Below are 21,992 nucleotides of genomic sequence, written 5' to 3'. Positions count from 1 at the left end.
CGATAATGGCTTTTTGCCGATATTCCGATATTGTCTAACTCTTTAATTACCGATACCGATATCAACCGATATATGCAGTCGTAGAATTAACACATTATTATGCCTAATTTGGACAACCAGGTATGGTGAAGATAAGGTACTTTTTAAAAATAATAATAAAATAAGATAACTAAATTAAAAACATTTTCTTGAATAAAAAAGAAAGTAAAACAATATAAAAACAGTTACATAGAAACTAGTAATTAATGAAAATGAGTAAAATTAAGTGTTAAAGGTTAGTACTATTAGTGGAGCAGCAGCACGCACAATCATGTGTGCTTACGGACTGTATCCCTTGCAGACTGTATTGATATATATTGATATATAATGTACGAAGCAGAATATTGATAACAGAAAGAAATGGGGGGAGGGAGGTTTTTTGGGTTGGTGCACTAATTGTAAGTGTATCTTGTTTTTTTTATGTTGATTTAATAAAAACAAAAAAACAACAACGATACAGATAATTAAAAAAACCGATACCGATCATTTCCGATATTACATTTTAATGCATTTATCGGCCGATAATATCGGCAGGCCGATATTATCGGACATCCCTAGCAAAGTCCATTTGGCTGTCATCTGTTTTAATTATGAGACACAATTGTGTCTATCATGATTTTTTTTTTTTTCATGCTTCAAATAAGAAATAATGACTTTAAAAAAGTAGTTTTATACTTGTGAGAGTTGATGACACAGCTTTGCAACACTTGATATTCTAGTTTCAAGCATGTTTTACTCAATATAGCTCATCAAATCTCAGCTACAAACTGTAATATCTTACTGACATCATTTAGGAGCAAAACACTTAAAACAAGTAAAACACTCTAACATAAAATCTGCTTAGTGAGAAGAATGATCTTATCAGACAGAAAATAAGCAAATATCACCCTTATTTGAGATATGTCATCTTACTTAGATTTCACTTTTTGCAGTGAGGTGTGTGATTGACGCGTGGATGGTGTTCAGGAGCAGCTGTCAGCAACACAAAGCTGTTGTTACCACTGCTGTCCTGAGGGGGCAGCACTGCTTGGTGAAGACACTTTAGTAACACTGCAAGCTGACCAATAGTGACCAACGTAACTTCCTCGGTGGAGATCATAAGAAGCTTAGTTTTGGACAATTGTGGTAAGACTTTGTGGTCCTTGACGTCCTCCTGGCAGGAACTGGATGAACCTTCGGGATGCAGAGACGGGCAAAGTACTGTGGCAGGGGACCGAGGACCTCTCCGTTCCCGGGGTCGAACACGAAGGTGCGTTCACCGTCTCCGCGTAGACCTCGACGCCTGCAATTTTGGACCGTCGCCATGGTTACACCCCTCCCTGTGTCCCCAGCTCGCGTCCCAAAGAAGATCCTGAAGTGCAAAGCGGTTTCCAGAGAGCTCAACTTTTCCTCGTCGGAGAAGCTGGAGAAGTTCCGTCTGGAGCAGAAGGTCTTCTTCAAGGGACAATGTCTAGAAGGTGACTTTCATCATCCACAGGCCTGGCCCTAACCAATCTGGCGCCCTAGGCAAGATTTTAGGTGGCGCCCCCCCCACATCAGCAGTGAAGTGTATATACTCACAAAAAACCGAATAGCTTTGTCTTTGGCCTTTTTTTTTACTTAAAGAAAGCAAATTAACATATTATATGAGAATGTTATGTTATGATTATCTTTAACCGAATCACAGCAGTGCTCAAATAAAAAAAAACAGCATTTCCTCTCATGTGATATTGCTTAATTAACATTAATGATGTGCACTTTAACAACTAGGCTTACAACTATACCTAATATATAAAGGGGTGGAACAGTGACTATTACCTGCAGGGCAAACATTAGCTAACCAGAAGGCAATAACAATGTAAACAAAAAACACCTGCTTAAAAGATCTAATACAAATGTCCCTGAGGAATGTAAGGTGGGAGTACTGTAATTACCTAACGTTACATTATTATTTTCCATAACAATTTAGCCCCCTCCACAATAGTAACCCGACGTTAAAACAGAACTAGCTATTTATTGATTAGCAATTGCCGAATCATGTAACATTAGCTTAATGCTAAAAAGCCAGGTTACTATCACATTCTGTAACAGACAAATAATTTCATGTAGGCTAACGTTACCTACCTGCTACCTCTGTCTTTTTCTCGTTTCTCCTCCTCTTCTTTTCTCTTTTTTCTTCCCTGGGCACCTGACAGTTTTGGCCGTTTTGACATCTTGTATTGATTTTTTGATGTGGTAAGAGTCATGATACGGGAAGGGAGGGGGCGCACCATGCGGGGAGATGGGGGGGCGTAATGTTGTAACAAATAACATTTCTATTAAATAGGCTTTACTTTTCATTTTAATTAACGTCGGATTATTTTTTGTATTTAGAAATAATAGTACCAACTTTTTTTTTTTTTTTTCTCCAACATTTGTGGCACTGGCGTGGCGCCCCCTGATGGACGGCGCCCTTAGCATTTGCCTATACGGCCTATGCCACGGGCCGGCCCTGATCATCCACTCTTTTTATTGTATTTAGTGAAGAAGGGCATTTAAAATGGCAATCATTGAATGGCATTTTACCACAAACATGTTCCTAGCCCTTTCCTGCTCCGTCACTGATAAGAACATCATTGCAAAATTCCCCCTAGTGGTTGTCTTGTTTTGTTTTTACGGTCGGAATTGTTTCAGAAAGGTAAGCCGATTTTAGGTTTTAATTATTTAAACTTGTAATTTGGCACTAAAAAAAGTATATGTAACAATTTATTTCCCATGAATTTGTTTTTGTACAAAACATTCCTCAAATTAAATACAAGTTGGATGAAAAAAAAGAGTATAAAATCGTTTCACTCGAGTTAGTCCCTCCCCTTCCATATATACATACATACATACATACATACCGGAACGTATTCACGCTGCTTCACCTTTTCCCAAATTTTGTTTCCAAAATAGAATAAAATCATTTAATGTCCTCCAAAATTATTCATACAATTCCCTGTAATGACAATGTGAGAAGTTTTTTTTTCTTATTATTTTCCAAATTTATCAAAAATACCAAAATTACACTATTGAGCAAAAACAGTGAATACTTGTGTACATGTAATTTTTTAAAATTTTATTTTAACTTTTTTGTTTTCAATACATTTTTAAAATAAAAAAAATAAAAAAACCTTTTCATATTTTCATTATGGGGTATTGTATGTAGAATGTTGTGGACAAAAGTGAATTCTTTCCATTTTGGAATAATTCTGTAACATAATGTGGAAAAAGTGAAGCACTTTGAATACTTATACATGTATTTATATATAATACATATTTTTCCCATGAACACATTTGTGTACAAAACATTCATCAAATTAAATTCAAGTTTAATTTAAAAAGAAAAACATCTTCAAAAAACGTTTCACATCAAGTGTAATAAAAACTGGTCATGCAGTATTTTACAGGCTTTTGTTTGACGTTTTTTGCGGAAGCTTTTCCAAAAAGTTGCGTCAAAACTTGCGAGGTTTTGGAGCTTTTTTTTTTCCTTACCAGTGTTTTTTTTTTTTAATGCTGTAAAGGCAGTTAATATAACTTTTCTTCACCTTGTTTATTTAACAATGTACTCCACTGACTTGCGTTATATGCTCTCTCCCCCCTCCAAACTGAGCCTACTCCCTCCCTCCCCTCTTCCTATTGTGCACTCCTTACATACTTTGCTATGAATGTGGCTGCTGCCTTTTGAGATGCTCCAGCTTCTCAAATAAATCCAAGAAAGACAATTTTGGTTTGACTACTTGATTAGAAAATGTCCAATCAGTGGTGTGTATTGCATTGTGCTGTACTTCTGCACTCCTAAAACTACGGGCCTGATTTACTAAGATCCTAATACCAGGCGCTAAACAGTGTGTGCAATCTATGAAATAACGTGTACTTCTAGTTTGTGTGTTGTTTCTGATTTACCAACACTGCATGTACGATTCAAAAGTGGTGCAGACCGCCCTATTTAAATGAGGATTTTGGGCACCCTCATCTCATTTACTGCACATCCATTTCATCATGCTCCTACCTGTGGCGTTTTGCTATGTTTTCAAACAAGCAGGAGACATGCACCACTTTTTATGGCCATTAAAGACACAGTCCAAAGTGCATCTACAACGCAACACCTTTTTTTATTCTTTTTTTTCAGCACTGAAGGCGCTCATGGGAGAGAGGCTGCACTTACTGTGCTCAAAATGCCCCCAAAATTATATAAAATTAACAACATTAAATTATAACACCTGCAGACACCAAAACGATTCAATTGAATTTGTTTGAATAAGCCCTTTAAAGGGGAAGTGCACTTTTTTGGGGAATCTTGCGCATCATTCATTCCTTATGTAAGACCGAACACACGTTTTCTTTATGTATTCTAAATAGTAAATAAATGTGATCAAAAGTCAGCTTACAACGGAGCCTAAAGGCCTACTGAAACCCACGACTACCGACCACGCAGTCTGATAGTTTATATATCAATGATGAAATCTTAACATTGCAACACATGCCAATACGGCCGGGTTAACTTATAAAGTGACATTTAAAATTTCCCGGGAAATATCCGGCTGAAACGTCGCGGTATGATGACGTATGCGCGTGACCAAGTCAGAGTAACGGTAGTTATGGTACCCCGTAGAATCCTATACAAAAAGCTCTGTTTTCAGTTCATAATTCCACAGTATTCTGGACATCTTTTGCAATTTGTTTAATGAACAATGAAGGCTGCAAAGAAGACAGTTGTAGGTGGGATCGGTGTATTAGCAGCGGACTACAGCAACACAACCAGGAGGACTTTGTTGGAGCGCTAGCCGTGCTAGCCGGCGACCTCACCTTGACTTCCTACGTCTCCGGGCCGCCAAACGCATCGGGTGAAGTCCTTCGTCCTTCTGCTGATCGCTGGAACGCAGGTGAGCACGGGTGTTGATGAGCAGATGAGGGCTGGCTGGCGTAGGTGGAGAGCTAATGTTTTTAGCATAGCTCTGTGCGGTCCGGTTGCTAAGTTAGCTTCAATGGCGTCGTTAGCACAGCATTGTTAACCTTCGCCAGCCTGGAAAGCATTAACCGTGTATTTACATGTCCACGGTTTAATAGTATTGTTGATTTTCTATCTATCCTTCCAGTCAGGGGTTTATTTTTTTTGTTTCTATATTCAGTTAAAGCAAGATGCTATCACGTTAGCTCATAGCTAAAGCATTTCGCCGATGTATTGTTGTGGAGATAAAAGGCACTGAATGTCCATTTCGCGTTCTCGACTCTCATTTTCAAGAGGATATAGTATCCCAGGTGGTTTCAAATACAAATCCGAGATCCACAATAGAAAAAGGAGAGAGTGTGGAATCCAATGAGCCAGCTTGTACCTAAGTTACGGTCAGAGCGAAAAAAGATACGTCCATCACTGCCTCTCAAGTCCTTCACTGTAACGTTCCTCATCTACGAATCTTTCATCCTCGCTCAAATTAATGGGGTAATCGTCACTTTCTCGGTCCGAATCTCTCTCGCTCCATTGTAAACAACGGGGAATTGTGAGGAATACTAGCTCCTGTGACGTCACGCAGGCAAGGCTTTTTTTTATCAGCGAGCAAAAGTTGCGAACTTTATCGTCGATTTTCTCTACTAAATCCTTTCAGCAAAAATATGGCAATATCACGAAATGATCAAGTATGACACATAGAATGGATCTGCTATTCCCGTTTAAATTAAAAAAAATCATTTCAGTAGGCCTTAAGGTTTTATATACACACTGTAAGTATATATGTAATTTAGTAACACGCACATTTATAATAACATGATCATTTTAAGCATATGTGGCGCGTTAGTTAAAAAAAAAAATGCATCACTGATTATTACTCACTGCAGACTTCATGAGAGCCAACAAACATAATAAAACATCACTAACTGTACAAGGTCTGCTGTCATTGGGATGCTGACTGCTAGAATCTTGTTACATTCCCCTTTATTTGTGTCCTCGCCATTGGCGGTGAAAGTGTACCAACATGTCGGATTACATCCTCAGCCAGCTGAGATGCATGATTTATTACAAGGAGCGAGGAAGCGAGGAAGCAGCTTACCACTCGATGATGTAAACATAGGCGCAAATGCTAGTGATCACGGCGCCGCTTTAAATAGTTAGTCTGCGTAAGCACTCGTAATAACAATATCACTAATACACGGTTAATATTCAAGTCACGGAATGTAAATGTAGTGTTGTTGCCGCTTTTTGGATGGCTATTTATTGGGTTTTATGGGCGGAATAGAGGATTTTTATTCACGTGTATTTACGAGATAGAATGCATTAAAAAAGATTCATCCGTCATGTCTTCCATAACGATTGCAAACGATAGGCAAAAAAAGAAAAAAGTGCAGTTCCCCTTTAAGTCACCCCGCAGCTATACAATTATAAAAGGATGTTGCTGAATAGGCTATATGTCAAATTTTTTTTTTTTCCTGACAGACCATGCAAATATGTTGACACACACACACACACACACACACACACACACACACACACACACACACACACACACACACACACACACACACACACACACACACACACACACACACACACACACGTATGACGGAGGATTCTCTGTCCATCGCCACCGAGTGTGTGTCAGTTTGCACTTACTCACACCTGCTTAATGCTCGCAGTGTTTATAAATCACTAAATAATTATATTTGCATCTTTTTATCCCAGCATTGTGGGCCTTTTGATGACCAGAAGACGGACGCCATCCACTTTTAGATCTGCTATGCTTGTGCTGCCAGGTTTGCACGTGTTTTAGTACACGCAAACCTGGAGTGCATCAGGTCTTTAGTGTACTGTAAGTAAGTAAGTGTGCCAGGCACATCTTTTCATTGGCTACACTGAAGATAACGAGTACATACCCGTGAATGAATACTGTACCTGGGGGGAAATGATGTGAATGTTCTTGCATCATGGTGGACCTCCTGCCATGTTTACGTCATGTCTGCTGCAGCTACACCTGATGGAACTTTGTAACCTTCTGCTAATTAAACAAGTTTCCCTCCTCGCCGCTCCCGAGGGCGCTCTTCCTCTCCAGTGGAGACGGTCTCACAGCAACACACAGCGACCACACCAAGACAACATGTTGATGTGTGTGTGTGTGTGTGTGTGTGTGTGTGTGTGTGTGTGTGTGTGTGTGTGTGTGTGTGTGTGTGTGTGTGCGCACGCAGAATGGTTCTTTGAGTTCGGCTTCGTCATCCCCAACTCCACCAACACATGGCAGTCTCTGATAGAAGCGGCGCCCGAGTCCCAGATGATGCCTGCTAACGTCTTAACGTGAGTCACTGTGGCACCATCATCATCATCATCATCATCATCATCGTCACTTCCTGCTCCAACCAACACTTGCACTGCGCCAGGGGGCGGCAACCCAAAATGTTGAAAGAGCCTTATTGGGTCCAAAATACAATTATTACAATTTTTTTTAAAAAAGTCTGGAGCCGCAACAAATTAAAAGTCTTATATAAGTGTTATAGTGAAGTCAACACATGACGTAAGTGTCTATATTAGCTATATTAGCCTACTATCAAAATGGCTTTAAAAGTCTTATATGAGTGTTATAATGAAGGCAACACATGATGTAAGTGTCTATATTAGCATACTATCAAAATGACTTTAAAAGTCTTATATACGTGTTATAATGAAGACAACACATGACGTAAGTGTCTATATTAGCTATATTAGCCTACTATCAAAATGACTTTAAAAGTCTTATATAAGTGTTATAATGAAGACAACACATGACGTAAGTGTCTATATTAGCTATATTAGCCTACTATCAAAATGACTTTAAAAGTCTTATATGAGTGTTATAATGAAGGCAACACATGATGTAAGTGTCTATATTAGCATACTATCAAAATGACTTTAAAAGTCTTATATAAGTGTTATAATGAAGACAACACATGACGTAAGTGTCTATATTAGCTATATTAGCCTACTATCAAAATGACTTTAAAAGTCTTATATAAGTGTTATAATGAAGACAACACATGACGTAAGTGTCTATATTAGCTATATTAGCCTACTATCAAAATGACTATGTGCCGCAGGCTGACCCAAATCCACACATTTTTGCAACATTGTAAAACATTAGTAAAACTTCTCACAGGATGAGATAACTCCTGGAAATGAGTGTCTCAGAATGGTCAAAGGTATAGATGTGTGTGTCCAAGTTAAAGGAAACATCTTCTAATATATTTGTTACAATCTTTGCAAGCTGGGTAACGTTTGCTGTGGTCTGGAACAACATGGCACACAAACAACTATAAGAAAAGCAGCCAATATGACATACAGATAATGTGTCATGAGACATGCAAATATAAATTAAATACACAGGATATAAGTAAAGGAAATTAAATATAGCTACAAATGAGGCATAAAGATGCAATATGTACCGCATTTTTGGGAGTATAAGTCGCACCGGCCAAAAATGCATAATAAAGAAGGAAAAAAACATATAAGTGGCACTGGAGTATAAGTCGCATTTTTCGGGGAAATGTATTTGCTAAAAGCCAACAGCAAGAATAGACATTTGAAAGGCAATTTAAAATGTGTAAAGAATAGTGAACAACAGGCTGAATAAGTGTACGTTATATGAGGCATAAATAACCAACTGGTATGTTAACGTAACATATTATGGTAAGAATCATTCAAATAACTATAACATATAGAACATGCTATACGTTTACCAAACAATCTGTCACTCCTAATCGCTAAATCCCATGAAATCTTATACGTCTAGTCTCTTACGTCAATGACATCAATAATATTATTTCATATTTTACGCTAATGTGTTAATCATTTCACACATAAGTCGCACCTGAGTATAAGTCGCACCCCCGGCCAAACTATGAAAAAAACTGCGACTTATAGTCCGAAAAATACGGTACATACATCTAGCCTAAATAGCATGTTAGCATTGATTAGCTTGCAGTCATGCAGTGATTAAATATGCCTGATTAGCACTCCACACAAGTCAATAACATCAACAAAGCTCACCTTTGTGCATTCACACGCAGCATAAAACGTTTGGTGGATAAAATGAGACAAAGAAAAAGTGGCATAAAACACTTCTTTCTGTGGCAGCGTCTGAGAAAGTTGTACATGCAAACAAACTGCGGTGAGTTCAAGGGCCGCCAAAATTAGTCGGACAAAACGGCGTTGGCCAAATCCTCTCATGAGTGAAGCATGTTTAATATAAACTGTGGCATTTATAACAATTAGGAAGCTTTGTGTCATGTTTGTCCTCCTGCACAAACCAAATTAATACAAAAAAAAAAAAAAAAAATATATATATATATATATATATATATATATATATATATATATATATATATATATATATATATATAATTTATATTTATATATATATTTATAATAATAATATATATATCCCATCTTTTTCCTTTTTCATACATTTTTGAAAAATCTCCAGGGAGGCGGCGCTAAAGAGCCTCGTAGAGCCGCGGGTTTCCGACCCCCGCACTAAGCCAATGTTATCCAAAAGTTTTAGTCCCTCCAAACTGGGTGGGTACTCTTTGATGTTTTGTACTATTTAGTTCATCAGGCGTGCTAAAACCAACAAGGTACTGTTGTGATGAACAGGATTTATTGCTCTAAAAAGGAGAAGACAAAAATGAAATGCATTTTTAAAATCTAATATTGTCCGTTGACAAACGCCCTGACTTATCTGACGCTACCTTTTTGTTGCCTGTCCAGCGGCAACGTGATCATCGAGACCAAGTTCTACGACGACGACCTCCACGTCAGCACGTCCCGGGTACGCCTCTTCTACGTCTGACGCCCACCTTCCCGCCCCGCCCCGCCCCGCCCCGCCGAGGTCCAAGAACAACGCCCCCTTTAGGTGCGTTTGTCGGCGGCTGGCTGCACGTGCTTCCTGTTGACCCGACCAGCACCAGGAGCCCGGCCCGTCTCTTTGTGACTGTCAATACATGAGCACCGATCCCAAGTCAGCCACGCGCTCCTTTTTATTTGTACAGTTTGTCCTCTTTCACTCCCAAGGTTGCGTTTTACTCAGGAACCAAGCGTCACACCTGTAACCTTTTTATGCTTTGGTGTGTGAGTGTGTCTCTCCTCTTCATCCATGTTCCACGTTTGACTTAGGTAGACCACTTGTCCCCGCCCCCGGCAGGAGAGAAGTGCTGTCCGTTGTTTTTCTCGCGATGGTCTCTGTGAGGCCCAGTATGGAGACAGCAGACTAAGTTGTGGTCGCCATGGTAACACAGCAAGGTGATTAAATGCTCCCACTTTTATCTTCCTCCAGGAGCGACTGCAGACTAGTCTCACATGTTCCATAGTGTTGACTTTTTTTTTTGCCTCCGTGTATTTTGCTTTTTCTTTGCTTTTTCTTAGCTGTTAACTCAACGGTGTAATATAGACTGGTCTTTTACTGAGACTGAACATGTGGATTAAAACCATGTTGTTGTGATATTTGTGTATTTGCTTGGTCGTTGGCACTGTAGCCCCCAGTAACACGTGTTCACTTTCTTATATTCACACAAGTTTTATTAACTTTTTACTTTGACTGTCATCTGCAGTATGAACAAGGTCTCAAGGTAAAAAACCAAATGACTAAGACTTGTCTGAATTTAATCATCTGAAAATTCATTCACTAAGAAGATATCAGCAACCTATATTTTAATGTTGTTTTAAAAATGTTTAGTCTTTGTTGGCTATAATGTCATATAAAGTAGTACATGGGTGTCCAAAGTGTGGCCTAGGTGGTAGGTAAACAATGGTAAAAGATGGTGTGTGGGGTAAGTAAACATAGGCAGAAGAAAGGTAAAATTAGGTAAAAGATTGTTTAAAGTAAGTAAACATGGGCAGAAGAAGGTCAACATAGGTAAAAGATGGTGTAAAAGGGTAAACAAAGGCAAAATAAGGTTAAAAGAAAGTTGGTCAAATAAGTAAGCAGAGGCAGAAGAAGGTAAACAGGTCAAAGATGGTGTAAAGTAGGTAAAAAATGATAAACTATTGTCAAAAAGTAGGTAAACATAGGTTAAAGATTGTGTCAAATTGGTAAACCCAGGTAAAATATGGTGTATAATAGGTAATCCTAGGCAGAAGAAGGTAAACATAGGTAAATGATGGTGTAGAGTAGGTAAACTGAAAAAGGTAAAAATATAGTAAAACCTGTAAAAGATTGTGTAAAATAGGTAAACAGACAGGAGGTAAGAAAGTAGGTAAACATGGGTAAAATATTTTTTGAAGTAGGTAAACAGGCAGAAGAAGGTTAACATATGGTGACGGCAAGGTGCTGTTGGGGAGAGGGGCCGTGCCAGCAACCTGAGGGTTCCTGGTTCAATCCCCACCTTCTACCATCCTAGTCACGTCCGTTGTGTCCTTGGGCAAGACACTTCACCCTTGCTCCTGATGGCTGCTGGTTAGCGCCTTGCATGGCAGCTCCCGCCATCAGTGTGTGAATGTGTGAATGTGGAAATACTGTCAAAGCGCTTTGAGTACCTTGAAGGTAGAAAAGCGCTATACAAGTATAACCCATTTACCATTTACCATGGTGTAAAGTAGGTAAACATAGGCAGAAGAATGTTAAAATACTGTGTAAACATATGTAAAGTAAGTAAACGGAAAATGGAGTGAAGTAAAAAAATGGACAATAGAAGGTAAAGTATGTAAACATTGGTAAAATATGGCGTAAAGTACGGTAGGTAAACCTAGGCAGAAAAAGGTAAAGAATGTATCCATCCATCCATCCATTTCCTACCGCTTATTCCCTTCAGGGTCGCGGGGGTGGGGGGGGAGCCTATCTCAGCTACAATCGGGCGGAAGGCGGGGTACACCCTGGACAAAGAATGTCAATCTAGATTAAAAAAAATAGTGTAATGTAGGTAAACACATAGGTAAACATAAGCAGGAAATGGGGAAAAAAGAAGGTAAACATAAGTAAAATATGTTGTTGAGTAAACATAGGCAGAAGTGGGTAAACACATTGGCAGAAGAAGGTAAACAAATTGGTAAACATATGTAAAGTAGGTATAAAGTAGGGAAACATAGGCAGAAGAAGGTACAAAAGTAGGTCAACATAGTTAAAGTTGGTATTAAGTAGGTAAACATGGGCAGAAGAAGGGAAAGAGGTAGGTAAACATAGGTAAAAGATGGTGTGGAGTAGGTAAACATCGGCAGAATGAGGTAACCATATATGTAAAAATACGGTACAATGTAGGTAAACATAAGTAAAAATGTTTATGAAATAGGTAAACGTGCAGTCGCAGGTAAACATAGTTAATATATGGTATATTGTAGGTAAACATAAGTAAAAGATGGTGTAAAGGAGGTAAACATAGGTAAAATATGGTATAGTGTAGGTAAACAAAGATAAACATTGGTTAAATATTGTATAAAGTAGGTAAACATAGATCATATATTGTGTAAAGTAGGTAAACAGGCAAAAGAAGGTAAAGTATATGGTATAATGTAGGTAAACATAGGTAAAATATGGTATAATGTAGGTAAACATCGGCAGAAGAAGGTAAACATAGGTAAAATCTGGTATAATGTAGGTGAACACAGGCAGGAGAAGGTAAACATAGGTAAAACATGGTATAATATAGGTAAACACAGGCAGAAGAAAGTAAACATAGGTAAAATATGGTATCCTGTAGGTAAACATAGGCAGGAGAAGGTAAACATAGATAAAATATGGTATAATGTAGGCAAACATAGGTAAAATATGGTATAATGTAGGTAAACATAAGCAGGAGAAGGTAAACATAGATAAAATATGGTATAATGTAGGTAAACATAGGTAAAATATGGTATAATGTAGGTAAACATAGGCAGGAGAAGGTAAACATAGATAAAATATGGTATAATGTAGGTAAACATAGGTAAAATATGGTATAATGTAGGTAAACCTAAGCAGACAAAAGTAAACACAAGTATGGTATGATGTAGGTAGACATAGGCATAAGAAAGTAAACATATAGTATAATGTAGGTATACACGTGGACAGAAGGTAAATACATTGGTAAACAAACATAAAAGACGGTGTAAAATAGGTAAACATAGGCAGAGGAAGGTAAACATTAGTAAAAACAAATAAGATATATTTTAAAAAAGGTTGAAATGTTGGCGCTAACACCACAAAGTTTACGTGTTTTTCTTGGGTAAATATAAGTTGTTAGCATGTTGGATAGTTTTAGTCTTTTTTGCACCAAATGGAAAATATCAAGGTGGCTCTTATCGGCTTCTGTTGATTTGATGCAATATTACGGCCATAAGACTACATATCCCAGCATACTTTGCGGCTCTACAGGAAGTGGACGTTGACGGCGTCGACCTTGTAGTGTGACGTGCAAACAGCATGGCGAGCAAGGAGCCCAATGTAAGCTTTCTGGAACACTCCAGCATGTACTTTTGTGTTTTGTGCCGCGGGGGGGGAGGTTTTAGTTGGCGGTTGTTGGTGTTCAGCTTGTGCGGATATAATTATGTCCTACGCGAATGCAAGAAAAGCTTAACGTCGGCGTTAGCCTTTGCTAGCTGGCTAGCACGCAGCTATGCTAACTGCGATGCTAAACTTCATCAGTCCTTATTATCAAGGTCATCGCGATATCACCTTCATCGCGATACAAGTTTACACTTTAACGCCATTGTCGGCACAATATAGTGGTTGTTTGAACAGGATTTTGACACTCAATGTGTGTTGTTGAACTCGACATGTTTTCTCAGGTAATAGTTACATTTAAATGCATCATTTCTCTGCAACTAACCTAGATTATAATGCAGGATATTCACTTCCATGCAGGATATTCACTTCCATGCTGCGTAAAGTGACCACTGTCATTTGCTACACGATGGCTTGCACACTATGTGGAATTTAAGGCCATTCATTTAGCACCCAATGAGGATAGCTTGATTGGCAACACTAAATGGTCCCTAGTGTGTGAATGTTGTACATCTGTGTTGGCCCTGTGATGAGGTGGCGACTTGTCCAGGGTGTAACCCCACCTTCCACCCGAATGCAGCTCACATAGGCTCCAGCACCCCCCCTGACCCCGCAAGGGACAAGCGGTAGAAAATAGATGAATGGGAATACAAGTGATGTGAGGGTGATTTGCATAAGGAGCACATTGGAGAAATACTGCCTTTTATCATACTGCACAGTAGGGCTGGGCAATATGGCCTTTTTTTAATATGTGGATATGTTTAATCCATGTCACGATACACCATATATATGTGGATATGTTTAGTCCATGTCACGATACACCATATATATGTGGATATGTTTAGGCCATGTCACGATACACCATATATATGTGGATATGTTTAGTCCATGTCACGATACACCATATATATGTGGATATGTTTAGTCCATGTCACCATACACCATATATATGTGGATATGTTTAGTCCATGTCACGATACACCATATATATGTGGATATGTTTAGTCCATGTCACGATACACCATATATATGTGGATATGTTTAGTCCATGTCACCATACACCATATATATGTGGATATGTTTAGTCCATGTCACCATACACCATATATATGTGGATATGTTTAGTCCATGTCACCATACACCATATATATGTGGATATGTTTAGTCCATGTCACGATACACCATATATATGTGGATATGTTTAGTCCATGTCACGATACACCATATATATGTGGATATGTTTAGTCCATGTCACGATACACCATATATATGTGGATATGTTTAGTCCATGTCACGATACACCATATATATGTGGATATGTTTAGTCCATGTCACCATACACCATATATATGTGGATATGTTTAGTCCATGTCACCATACACCATATATATGTGGATATGTTTAGTCCATGTCACGATACACCATATATATGTGGATATGTTTAGTCCATGTCACGATACACCATATATATGTGGATATGTTTAGTCCATGTCATGATACACCATATATATGTGGATATGTTTAGTCCATGTCACGATACACCATATATATGTGGATATGTTTAGTCCATGTCACCATACACCATATATATGTGGATATGTTTAGTCCATGTCACGATACACCATATATATGTGGATATGTTTAGTCCATGTCACGATACACCATATATATGTGGATATGTTTAGTCCATGTCATGATACACCATATATATGTGGATATGTTTAGTCCATGTCACGATACACCATATATATGTGGATATGTTTAGTCCATGTCACCATACACCATATATATGTGGATATGTTTAGTCCATGTCACCATACACCATATATATGTGGATATGTTTAGTCCATGTCACCATACACCATATATATGTGGATATGTTTAGTCCATGTCACCATACACCATATATATGTGGATATGTTTAGTCCATGTCACCATACACCATATATATGTGGATATGTTTAGTCCATGTCACCATACACCATATATATGTGGATATGTTTAGGCCATGTCACGATACACCATATATATGTGGATATGTTTAGGCCATGTCACCATACACCATATATATGTGGATATGTTTAGTCCATGTCACGATACACCATATATATGTGGATATGTTTAGTCCATGTCACGATACACCATATATATGTGGATATGTTTAGTCCATGTCACGATACACCATATATATGTGGATATGTTTAGTCCATGTCACGATACACCATATATATGTGGATATGTTTAGTCCATGTCATGATACACCATATATATGTGGATATGTTTAGGCCATGTCACCATACACCATATATATGTGGATATGTTTAGTCCATGTCACCATACACCATATATATGTGGATATGTTTAGTCCATGTCACGATACACCATATATATGTGGATATGTTTAGTCCATGTCACGATACACCATATATATGTGGATATGTTTAGTCCATGTCACCATACACCATATATATGTGGATATGTTTAGTCCATGTCATGATACACCATATATATGTGGATATGTTTAGTCCATGTCATGATACACCATATATATGTGGATATGTTTAGGCCATGTCACCATACACCATATATATGTGGATATGTTTAGTCCATGTCACCATACACCATATATATGTGGATATGTTTAGGCCATGTCACCATACACCATATATATGTGGATATGTTTAGTCCATGTCACCATACACCATATATATGTGGATATGTTTAGTCCATGTCACCATACACCATATATATGTGGATATGTTTAGTCCATGTCACGATACACCATATATATGTGGATATGTTTAGTCCATGTCACGATACACCATATATATGTGGATATGTTTAGTCCATGTCACGATACACCATATATATGTGGATATGTTTAGTCCATGTCACCATACACCATATATATGTGGATATGTTTAGTCCATGTCACCATACACCATATATATGTGGATATGTTTAGTCCATGTCACGATACACCATATATATGTGGATATGTTTAGGCCATGTCACCATACACCATATATATGTGGATATGTTTAGTCCATGTCACGATACACCATATATATGTGGATATGTTTAGTCCATGTCACGATACACCATATATATGTGGATATGTTTAGTCCATGTCACGATACACCATATATATGTGGATATGTTTAGTCCATGTCACCATACACCATATATATGTGGATATGTTTAGTCCATGTCACCATACACCATATATATGTGGATATGTTTAGTCCATGTCACGATACACCATATATATGTGGATATGTTTAGGCCATGTCACCATACACCATATATATGTGGATATGTTTAGTCCATGTCACGATACACCATATATATGTGGATATGTTTAGTCCATGTCACGATACACCATATATATGTGGATATGTTTAGTCCATGTCACGATACACCATATATATGTGGATATGTTTAGTCCATGTCACGATACACCATATATATGTGGATATGTTTAGTCCATGTCACGATACACCATATATATGTGGATATGTTTAGTCCATGTCATGATACACCATATATATGTGGATATGTTTAGGCCATGTCACCATACACCATATATATGTGGATATGTTTAGTCCATGTCACGATACACCATATATATGTGGATATGTTTAGTCCATGTCACGATACACCATATATATGTGGATATGTTTAGTCCATGTCACGATACACCATATATATGTGGATATGTTTAGTCCATGTCACGATACACCATATATATGTGGATATGTTTAGTCCATGTCACGATACACCATATATATGTGGATATGTTTAGTCCATGTCACGATACACCATATATATGTGGATATGTTTAGTCCATGTCACGATACACCATATATATGTGGATATGTTTAGTCCATGTCACGATACACCATATATATGTGGATATGTTTAGTCCATGTCACGATACACCATATATATGTGGATATGTTTAGTCCATGTCACGATACACCATATATATGTGGATATGTTTAGTCCATGTCACGATACACCATATATATGTGGATATGTTTAGTCCATGTCACTATACACCATATATATGTGGATATGTTTAGTCCATGTCACCATACACCATATATATGTGGATATGTTTAGTCCATGTCACCATACACCATATATATGTGGATATGTTTAGTCCATGTCACCATACACCATATATATGTGGATATGTTTAGTCCATGTCACGATACACCATATATATGTGGATATGTTTAGTCCATGTCACGATACACCATATATATGTGGATATGTTTAGTCCATGTCACGATACACCATATATATGTGGATATGTTTAGTCCATGTCACCATACACCATATATATGTGGATATGTTTAGTCCATGTCACCATACACCATATATATGTGGATATGTTTAGTCCATGTCACCATACACCATATATATGTGGATATGTTTAGTCCATGTCACCATACACCATATATATGTGGATATGTTTAGTCCATGTCACGATACACCATATATATGTGGATATGTTTAGTCCATGTCACCATACACCATATATATGTGGATATGTTTAGTCCATGTCACCATACACCATATATATGTGGATATGTTTAGTCCATGTCACGATACACCATATATATGTGGATATGTTTAGTCCATGTCACGATACACCATATATATGTGGATATGTTTAGGCCATGTCACCATACACCATATATATGTGGATATGTTTAGTCCATGTCACGATACACCATATATATGTGGATATGTTTAGTCCATGTCACGATACACCATATATATGTGGATATGTTTAGTCCATGTCACGATACACCATATATATGTGGATATGTTTAGTCCATGTCACCATACACCATATATATGTGGATATGTTTAGTCCATGTCACCATACACCATATATATATATGTGACGTATGTAAGAAGGTGCGCTTGTTTTATGTCTCTGTGAGAAGGAGAGACAAGAAAGAGCCTGTAGTGTAATGCTTGCAGCTAAAAGCAACTGTGTGAGAAGGTATACTCCAATATCACCATATAGTCATTTTCTATATCGCACAGAGACAAACCTGCGATATATCGCGTATATTCCATATATCGCCCAGCCCTACTGCACAGTGATATGTTGTAATGACACGTAACGGTAATATATTCCGGTATAACGTCACGTTGCAGCGATTGGTCCAGCACCTCAGGGACCTGGCTGGACGCATGTCCTCGTCTGGTGGCAGAGGCGCAGGTCTCGGACTCAAGCTTCTCATGGGAGCCGGCGCTTTGGCGTTCGGCGTGAAGGAGGCCACCTACACAGGTACACACACGCTCCACCAACACGCGGGGGAATGCCGCTAACCACATTGCATCTGCAGTGGATGGCGGTCACAGAGCGGTCATCTTCAACAGGATCGGCGGGATGCAGATGGACACGGTCCTGGCCGAAGGGCTTCATTTCAGGTGAGAGCAGCTGATTGGCGGAGGGGTCTGTGTCATATTGGGACGACGCCCACTGAGCGAGTATTTGTGTGTGTGTCAGGATCCCATGGTTCCAGTATCCCATCATCTACGACATCAGAGCCAGACCCAGAAAGATCTCTTCGCTGACAGGCAGCAAAGGTAACACAGAGACTCAGAAAAGTACACCAACATCAGGCCGTGAGACCACACCTGGGCCGATAATAAGTCAATTAATCAAAGGGTAAATGCAAATGGCCTTAAGTCTTGATCACCACTGTGTGCATGCGCTGCAGGAGGCAGAGCGGTCACTCTGAAGCAGCTGCGCGAGTCATAAATGGAAAAAGCCTTGATTGATAACCACACGTTGATAAAATGATGGACCGACTTCTAGCGTTAGCTTGCTAGCTAGCTTAAATGCTAACTTGAAAACAAAATAAACTAACAGCGCTCCCCATTGAATTCCAACTTCTTGAAAGGCATTAGTGTCTAAAGAACTAAGATACAGTTTCCACATTGAACATAAAGACTGTGCTGTCTTGGCACAAAAAATTGTTATATTTTTTATTTGTGGCAGACGTAATTATTTCGTGGCGGGCCGCCACAAATAAATGAATGTGTGGGAAACACTGCATCTCCTCCAGTCTCTTCATCCACATCTCCTCCAGTCTCTTCATCCACATCTCCTCCAGTCTCTTCATCCACATCTCCTCCAGTGATCATTTTGGTCACTTGATTTAGTCATATTTATTGTTTTGGTTGTGTATATTTGAGGGTTCCCACCCCCTCCTTAACAGACAGAACCTATTTTATTGCTTTTAATTGTGTTTTTTATTCCTGTGCAAAATGTAATTTTTGTTATTTGTTTTATTTAACTTGGATTTTTTAGGGTTTATATTCCAATTAGTGTAAAAATATAGGAGAAATACTTGTTTATTGCCTTTTGAAAGGCTTGCATGAATATTATGTACTATAACTTCATCAGTGGCTCATTTGGTCTCAAAGTAATGTTGACAATAATGTGTTGGTCAGTGATATTGTCAAGCCAAAAATGTTATCGGCCCAGGCCTACATGAGTCTCTGGCGGTCTATGTGACTTGAATGTCCCGGGCGCACACCTAGACCTGCAGATGGTGAACATCGCCGTGAGGGTCCTGTCCCGCCCTATGGCGTCCAACTTGCCCATCATGTATCAAAGGCTGGGCAAGGACTACGACGAGAGAGTCCTGCCGTCCATCGTCAACGAGGTCCTCAAGTCGGTGGTGGCCAAGTTCAACGCCTCTCAGCTCATCACGCAAAGAGCGCAGGTGATTCCACCGCACCACACCCCACCCCGCCTGCCAGCTAACGCAGTGGTCTCCTCCAGGTGTCGCTGTTGGTGCGCAGGGAGCTTTACGAGCGAGCCAAGGACTTTAACATCATCCTGGACGACGTGTCCATCACAGAGCTGAGCTTCAGCAGCCAGTACACGGCTGCTGTGGAGGCCAAGCAAGTGGGTAAGTCCACCCTTTTAGCCCTGACACAGACACGCACTAATACCAGTCCTCAACTTTCTTCTCTCATGCACCCATTAGGGGACATTTTTTCTGCAGTACGGACTTGATAATATTTTTAATAATACTTACTGTATTTTCTGCACTATAAGGTGCACCGGATTATAAGGCGCACCTTTAATGAATGGCATATTTCAAAACTTTGTTCATATATAAGGCGCATCGGATTATAAGGCGGACTTATGCATCCACTAAATGGAGCTGCGCTAAAGGGAATGTCAACAAAACAGTCCGTCAAATTTTATTAATAGATTACAAAGCAGCGTTCTGACAACTCTGTTCACTCCCAAAATGAATAAACAGCTGATTTATTATTTTCCCTGAGGTAAAGTCAGTGACGTGGTGTTTTGTTTATCTTTATCAACAGCAAGGTATAACAGTAGTGCAACATTTATATCACATAGTGGAGGGGAACTTTTCCCTGATTCAATAAACAGGTAAAAAAACAGTCTGATACAGTTACGCTAAATCAAACGTTAGTGCGAACAAAATATAGTAACACTGGAAATAGTGCAGAGCAATAACAATAACTCAACGTTGCTCAAACGTTAATGTCACACAACACACAAAATAACATGTAAAGCTCACTTTATGAAGTTATTCCTCATCCACGAATCCCTCTAATTCTTCTTCTTCAGTGTCCCAATTAAACACCATTGATTCATTTATGTTAAATTCTCTCGCTACTGCTCTACTCCCGTGTTCTACTGCGTGACTGATCGTCTTAAGTTTAAACTCTGCATCGTACGCGTGTCTCTTAATAGGAGCCATTTTTGGGGTAGAAGCGCTTCTTCTACGGGGGAAAATGAAGTTGGCGGCTGTTTACCGTAGTTGCGAGACCTAAACTTTGTGAAAATGAAGTTTAGGTTTGTTGTGGCTCAATATTGGTCCATATATTAGGCGCACTGTCAGCTTTTGAGAAAATTGGAGGTGTTTAGGTGCCCCTTATAGTGTGGAAAATACGGTAATTATCTGTAGATGTCAAGCTAGTTTGTTGATTAGCCCTTTCTCCAAATAAAGCGCTAATTCTACTGAAGGATGCTATATATCCTCACTACCTACCTAAACACTAATGCTACGTACACTTCCTCATATTGCATAAGCCTGTTCATTCTTTTGAGCACTGACGCCACCTAGCTGGAAGCTTGTGTGTTGTTCAAGCATGAATAAGACCCATTCTGGAAGTCCTCCTGTCACCTCACCTATTTTATGAGTCGTCGTGGCTCGTGCAGCCCTTTGAGACACTTGTGATTTAGGGCTATATAAATAAACATTGATTGATTGATTGATTCCCATAGTCTGGACATATAATATACGGTACATACACTACCGTTCTAAGAACAAGAATAGACTGTCGAGTTTCAGGTGAAAGTTCTCTTTTTCTGGCCATTTTGAGCGTTTAATTGACCCCACAAATGTGATGCTCCAGAAAGTCAATCTGCTCAAAGGAAGGTCAGTTTTGTAGCTTCTGTAACGAGCTAAAGTGTTTTCAGATGTGTGAACATGATTGCACAAGGGTTTT

General features: G+C 38.9%; 2 protein-coding genes across 2 annotated transcripts in view; both read left to right on the top strand.

The window, feature by feature from the left end:
• pde6d (phosphodiesterase 6D, cGMP-specific, rod, delta) overlaps window positions 1-10,488 on the top strand; it is a 28,296-nt gene extending 17,808 nt beyond the window's left edge. The window contains exons 2-5 of the mRNA XM_062039092.1: window positions 1,200-1,288; window positions 1,371-1,496; window positions 7,213-7,318; window positions 9,764-10,488. Coding sequence (XP_061895076.1) covers window positions 1,200-1,288; window positions 1,371-1,496; window positions 7,213-7,318; window positions 9,764-9,845 — 403 coding nt within the window. The 3' untranslated portion in view covers window positions 9,846-10,488. The remainder of the gene's footprint in view (window positions 1-1,199; window positions 1,289-1,370; window positions 1,497-7,212; window positions 7,319-9,763) is intronic.
• A 2,785-nt stretch (window positions 10,489-13,273) lies between these two features.
• Window positions 13,274-21,992, top strand: part of LOC133644543 (prohibitin-2-like) — a 30,932-nt gene continuing 22,213 nt past the window's right edge. Inside the window, exons 1-6 of the mRNA XM_062039091.1 lie at window positions 13,274-13,406; window positions 18,645-18,777; window positions 18,836-18,920; window positions 19,000-19,079; window positions 20,040-20,224; window positions 20,284-20,413. Of these exons, the coding sequence (XP_061895075.1) occupies window positions 13,386-13,406; window positions 18,645-18,777; window positions 18,836-18,920; window positions 19,000-19,079; window positions 20,040-20,224; window positions 20,284-20,413 (634 nt within the window). The 5' untranslated portion in view covers window positions 13,274-13,385. The remainder of the gene's footprint in view (window positions 13,407-18,644; window positions 18,778-18,835; window positions 18,921-18,999; window positions 19,080-20,039; window positions 20,225-20,283; window positions 20,414-21,992) is intronic.

Source organism: Entelurus aequoreus, linkage group LG27, assembly GCF_033978785.1.
Source record: "Entelurus aequoreus isolate RoL-2023_Sb linkage group LG27, RoL_Eaeq_v1.1, whole genome shotgun sequence".
NCBI lineage: Eukaryota > Metazoa > Chordata > Actinopteri > Syngnathiformes > Syngnathidae > Entelurus > Entelurus aequoreus.
The sequence above is the reverse complement of the archived record's forward strand: the minus strand, read 5'-3'. Positions and strand labels throughout refer to the sequence as shown.